This window comes from Neophocaena asiaeorientalis, unplaced genomic scaffold (genome assembly GCF_003031525.2).
Source record: "Neophocaena asiaeorientalis asiaeorientalis breed wild unplaced genomic scaffold, Neophocaena_asiaeorientalis_V1.1 scaffold43, whole genome shotgun sequence".
In the NCBI taxonomy this organism is placed as follows: domain Eukaryota; kingdom Metazoa; phylum Chordata; class Mammalia; order Artiodactyla; family Phocoenidae; genus Neophocaena; species Neophocaena asiaeorientalis.
In genome coordinates this window covers 8,709,917-8,716,339 of record NW_020173674.1, presented here as the reverse complement: position 1 = coordinate 8,716,339, position 6,423 = coordinate 8,709,917, and the positions used below count along the sequence as shown (strand labels likewise).

Sequence of the window (6,423 nt, the reverse complement as noted above, 5' to 3'; positions counted from 1 at the left end):
GAGCCCATGTTCCACGACAATGCCACCGCAATGAGAAGCCCTTGCTTGACACAACTAGAGAAAGCCTGTGCACAGCAACGAAGACACAATACAGCCAAAGATGAATAAATAAAATTTAAAAAAAAAGCGCACGTTCAAATTTTTTTTTTTTGCCCATTTTTGAATTGGAGTAGTTGACTACTTTTTATTGAGTTGTGAACGTCTTTATATACACTACAGATTTGTGGAACTATGTTTGCATAGTTCTCTCCTCTCCAGAAGTTTGTCCTGCAAATTCTAGCTGCCTTGGCCACTCAACTTTTTTGTCCTCCTCAACTCAATGAGATTGCCGGGCTTCTTTGGAGTCCACTTCTCTACACTAAAGTCTGGAAACTGCTTCCAGGAAGAAAGCCTGGGTGATGATAGGTAGGTCTCACATCATTTGTTTCTATTATCAAAGAAATTACAAATCTCCATGGCCTGTTGTTCAAAGGCTGACTATAGTTTTTCACATTTCCTTCAGTTTTCTTTTTTTTTGCAGTTATGTGGGCCTCTCACTGTTGTGGCCTCTACCATTGTGGAGCACAGGCTCCAAACATGCAGGCTCAGCGGCCATGGCTCACAGGCCCAGCTGCTCCGCGGCATGTGAGATCTTCCCGGACTGGGGCACGAACCTGTGTCCCCTGCATCGGCAGGCAGACTCAACCACTGCGCCACCAGGGAAGCCCAAAATTTCAGTAGATTTTTAGGTAAAAATTTACAAGTTGATTTAAAAATTTATATGGAAATGCATACGATCTAGAGTAGCCAAAACAACTTTGAAAAAGTTAAAATTAAAGGATCTACACTGAGTTCAAGACTAGTTATGAAGTTATAGTTATTAAGACAGTGTGATATTCATGTAAAGACACATAAACAGATCAATGGTATAGAAATAGAGTCCAGAAATAGAGCCACACACATAGCCAGTTTACCTTTGACCAAGATACCTAGGCAATTCAATGAGGAAAAGAAAAATTTTCAACAAATAGTGCTGGAATAATTGGTTACCATATGCAGAAAACAATGAACCACAACCCTCTTTACAAAACTAACTCAAAATGGATCATAGACCTGAATATGAGTTAAAACTATAAACTTTCAATAAGAAAACATAAGAGAAAACGTTAGTGTCCTTGGGTTTGGTAAGGATTTAAAAAATAAGACACAAATTATAAAAGAAAAAATTAAAGAATTTTATTTAAAAGAATTATAAAAGAAAAAAAATGGACTTCATTAAAATTTAAAAACTTTTGCTATTCAAAAGACACTCAGAAAAATGAAGAGACAAGCTATAAACTTAGAGAAAATATTTGCAAAACACATAACTGGCAAAAGATTTTAAAATTTATGTGGAAATACAAAGTATCTAAACTAGCCAAAACAACTTTGAAAAATTTAAAATGAAAGGAGTACATTCTTGTTTCTAGAATGCACTAAAAAACAGCTTCCAACTCAATCATAAAAAATCAACTGAATTAAAAATGTGCAAAAAGTTTTGAACATATACAAAAGAAGAGATCTAGATGGAAATAAGCACATAAAATTTTCTTAACATCATTAGTCATTAGGGAAATGTAAATTAAGACTACAGTAAGATACCACTACACATTCCCTCCAATGGCTAAAATTTAAAATATGTATCATACCAAGAGTTGGCAAAGATGTGGAGCAACTGGAACTCTCACATACTTGGTGGGAATGTGAATTGTTACAACCACTTTGGAAAATTGTCTATTTCTTAAAAACGTAAACATACATCTTGCATACTACTCAGCCATTCCACTCCTTAATGTTTGCTCAAGAAAAATGGAAGCCATGTCCACACAAAAAGGCACATGAAGAAAGTTTGGTGGCAATGGCTATGTTCATTGTCTTGATTTTGGTGATGGTTTCATGGGTATATGCATCTGTCAAAACTCATCAAATTTAACACTGTAAATATGGGCAACTAATTGTCTATTATATTTCAAAAAAGCTGTAAAAATATATTAGTTAACATGTCTTTGGCTGCAAATCACAGAAAAACCAACTTACAATGGCTTAAAGAATCAAGAGGCTAAGGAGAACTTAAATTCTTACCTTCTACCATTAGAGTAGATGTAGGTGGCTCCAGGATTGGTTAAATCAGTGGCTCAGTGACACCATCAACCCCCTAGGTTAGTTCCATCTTTCCGCTTGGTTACTCTTAGTTGCTGCCTTCGTCTTTGCTCTGGTTTCCCTCTTGGGTGACAAGAAGGCTGCCACGGTTCCAGACATCCCATCCAGACTCAGCATTGTCTGTCAGCTAAATCTAATCTAGCCCGAACAGGCTATTTGGTTTCTTCTCTGGGTGTGGCTTACATGGAACTTGCTGCTGGGGTGTGGGTTTCTCTTGGGGGAGACATTTAGGAGAAGCAGGAGCAGACCTTACTAGAGCTGGTCAGGGAAACCGAGGCTCAAGGTCATCTAGCTTATTACTCCAGCTTCGTGCAGTGGAGTCAGCTACTGTTCCATGATTACGGCATGAACTACATGGAGATGGTCACATCTCAGAGAATAACATTAAGTGGTTTTCTTGAAAGAGGAGGAACAATGGGGCAATGGGGCCCACCCAGTGTTTTCCTTTGGCTCTCTATACCTATAACAAAAATCTTTCCTTCAACCATTTAAAAAATGTGAAGGTAAGGTAGGGGTTAAACAGAGAGGGGTCTAGGAGTCCTAAACTTAACTGGCTACAAGGGTCAGAGGGTAACTTAAATATGTGAATCTGTCAGATGTAAGACAATAGGCAGTGGTGAGGCCTATGGTGATTTGGACAGTATAGCCCTATCCCTGCCAAAAACATAATGCATGGGAAAATAAAAGCTCTATGGGCCAGTTTGAGACTCTTGGAGGAGTCTGAGAATGAGGGGTGTGTATTCGTTTCCTACTGCTGTTGGAACACATTGCCACAAACTTAGTGACTTCAAACAGTGCACGTTAATTTTCTTAGAGTTCTGGAGGTCAGAAGTCTAAAATCAATGTGTTGGCATGGCTACGTTCCTTCTCGAGGCTTCAGAGGAGAATTCATTTCTTTGCCTTTTTCATCTTCTAGAGGCTGCTTGCATTTCTTGGCTTGTGGTCCCTTCCTGTATCACTAGGACCTCTTGTTTCTGTTGTCACATCTCCCACTACCCACTCTGATCTCCTGCCTCTCTCTTAAAAAGACTATTGTGTTGGGACTTCCCTGGTGGTGCAGTGGTTAAGAATCTGCCTGTCAATTCAGGGGACATGGGTTTGAGCCCTGGTCCGGGAAGATCCCACATGCTGCGGAACAACTAAGCCTGTGCACCACAGCTACTGAGCCCACGAACCACAACTATTGAGCCCATGTGACACAACTACTGAAGCCCGCATGCCTAGAGCCCGTGCTCCACAAGAAGAGAAGCCCGCGCACTGCAACGAAGAGTAACCCCCGTGTGCCGCAACTAGAGAAAGCCCGTGCACAGCAACAAAGGCCCAAAGCAGCCAAAAAATAAAATAAAATAAATAAATTTATTTTTTAAAAATCACTATTGGGATCACACCAGGCCCACCCAGGTAATCCAAGATAATCTCTCCATCTCAAGATCCTTAACTTATTCACATCTGCAAAGTCCCTTTTACCATGTAAGGTAACATATTCACAGGTTCCAGGATCAGGATGTGGACATCTTTGGGGGGCATTATTCAGCCTACCACCTGAAATGAAAGCTTAACTGGCTGGGCATCTGCTCTCCAAGGGGCCACGTAACTCCTGGGAAGTGGGGAGAAGAGCCTGATGGAGGAGCTTGGTGTGGGTGTGGACTGAAGCTTGAGTTGTTGAGGTGGGACCTGGGATGCAAGGGTGGGGCCCTGGGAAGGTGGCTTCCCGTGAGCCCTCTACCAGCGTCATGCAGGTGAAGAGCCTCTTGAATGTGCTTTCCTGTCCAGGAAGTGCTCAAGGCTGTAGGCAGAGAAATTGAGGGTGGCCTCAAAGGCTCTACCTACCCTGGCTGAAGATGGGACCTTGTGTTTAAAACTGGGGACAGCATCTGTGGCCACTGGGGTGGTGCATGACCGTATTGGAACTTGGCCTTCCAAGGCAAGAGGATGAGATGTGAGCCAGTGTTTGGGGGCTGACTCCTTGGGGAGACCGGGTCAGAAGTCACTTACTGGTGACTTAAGAGTGGGAGGAAGGTAGAATTCCATTTGGTCAAGGGCATGGGGTGAGTGCAGGAAGTCTCAGGCCAGGAGCTGGGGAAACGGAGTCCGTGCAGATGGTGCAAGCCACCTGAGTCAGCACCAGGTCTTTACCAGTTGCGGGTGTTTGCAGCTGGGACAGGCCAGGGACTGGCTCTGGTTGAGACAGATGCAGGTACCAGGTGATCTAAGCACAGAGATGACAGACCTACAGGAATCAGAATGTCAGAGCTGCTAGCAGGGTTTTGAGGCAGGGGTAGGGCAAGTCACTGGTCCCCGAACCCCTACATCTGCAGAAGCAGAAGATGCCATCCTAGGTGCCCCTCATCAGCCACGAGGGCAACACTGCCTGAGTAATAGCGGCAGGGGTGGGGCTGGTGGTGCGCTGGCATCTACTGGGTCCTACAATGGCCAAGAAATTCTTGGGGAGCATGGGAATGTCAGCACCATCGGGGAACACCAAGGTTTCAGATGTTCCAGGATGTGGGGTGGGTTACGGTGATTTCAGCTCTGCCCAGTCTGTCTGTCCTCTGGCTTTCTGAGCTGCCTTGAGCTCTCCCAGGGCTTTGTGGCTTTTTCAGGGGAGCTCCAGGCCACCTTCCCTCTCCAGGTTGCCCTGACTCAGCTCGAGCCCTCGGGTCCCACCTGGAAGGCAATGTGTACAGCTTGAGCGTGTGAACTTTCTCCAGGGGACGAGGGTCTGGGCGGCTGGGTCTCTTGCAGGGGAAAGAGTAAGGGGCAGTGTGCCAGCAGACAAGCATGACTAAGAAAGTACATGTACTAGAGGGCACTGCTGGCCCCCTCCTTCCTGCCACCTGTGGGTGTTAAAGGACTATCTTTTCCCATGGCCTCCCCACTCTAACCCCCCACCCCCAGCCTCCCTGAAGGGAGCTCCCTTGCTGATGCCGGTGACTGGATATTCCTCTTTTCCTGGCTGTGATCCCTAAACTGCCTTCTAGCCCTCCTTTCACATGGTTCCTACCATGTGATCCGGTCTCCTCCACCCCCCCACCCCCCCTTCTCTGTCTCTTTTCAGCTCAGGAGGGAGGAGTAGAAGCACAGCCCTGGGGGTGGAAGAGGCCAAAGTCTCAGTGCCTCACAGCCCCCGGGGCATTTTGTGGGGAGGGGGGATGTCCTGGCACACACATTCCACGTGGTCTGCTTCTAACCCTGACTGCAATTTAAAAGCTGTGTGAATTAGGGCAAGTTACTTAACCGCTCTGTGCCTTGATCGCCTTCCCTGTAAAATGGGGATAATCCTAGCACTTATCTCTAGAAGGCTCCTGGGAGGACTGAATGCGTTAATACATGCAAAGTGCTTAGGACCGTGCCTGGCACCAAATTAGCACTCAGAGGTGGCTCTCTGGCTGGGTTCCACCCTCCCTTTTTCTCCTCCTTCCCCTCCACCAACCCAGGGCCCGCTGGAGGCAGAGCAGCAAAGAAAGGCCGGGAAGCGCAGTGCGGAGGGTCAGGATAGCTAGCAGGCTGAATCTCCAGGTGCACAGCTGGAAGTGGCAAACTGGTTTTGAGTCCAGACCCTGCTGGAATCCACAGGAGCAGGGATCAGCACCCTGACGTCACAGCTGCTCTCTTTTCTCCTCCTTGCTGCCAGAAGTTCCCAGGAGCTTTCACAGAGAGGGAGGATCCTGAAACAAAGCCTCGGATTGGCTGCTTTCATTTTAGTCCCTTGTCATTTTCCAGCCTGATAGGGAAGGGGTGGAGTGTAAGGGATTTAAAACTCAGAAATAGCAATATTTAGATAGGTTAGAGAAGGAAGGAGGGAAGAGGGAGGAAAGCAGAGCCAGGGGAGGGGGCCGAGGTAAGAGGTTCTTCTCCAGTTGCCTGGGATGGTTTGTAAAGTCCTGGGGATTGAGGGTGGGGGGACTGGATTGTACGCTCTTTTGGACTGGAAGCTGGCTGAAGCGGAGTGGCTGTTACTTTTGAGACAGGAGAGACAAAGGGGGATGCTGCACACAAACCTTTTAATATGCGGTCTTCGTGGCGTCTATTCAGAGAGGGGGGTCCCTGGGGAGTGCTCCCTGAACCATAGCCCCAGCACTTGGGCCACCATTCCCCCTTCCCCCTTCTCCTGCGAGTGGCCCAGGACCTGTAGGACCCTGTCTTCCTTTAGGGTTCTGTAAGGCTCCTTTTCAGCGCTCAGAGTCCGTCCTTCGCTTGTGCTGAGGCCTGGAGCGGGACCATCTGCTTTCGCTCCTGTCGCTG

The 6,423-nt window shown here is 46.7% G+C and overlaps 1 protein-coding gene across 1 annotated transcript in view; it reads right to left on the bottom strand.

Moving 5' to 3' along the window:
* Positions 1-6,165: 6,165 nt before the first annotated feature.
* SLC22A6 (solute carrier family 22 member 6) overlaps positions 6,166-6,423 on the bottom strand; it is a 7,355-nt gene continuing 7,097 nt past the window's right edge. The window contains exon 10 of the mRNA XM_024748920.1: positions 6,166-6,423. Coding sequence (XP_024604688.1) covers positions 6,358-6,423 — 66 coding nt within the window. The 3' untranslated portion in view covers positions 6,166-6,357.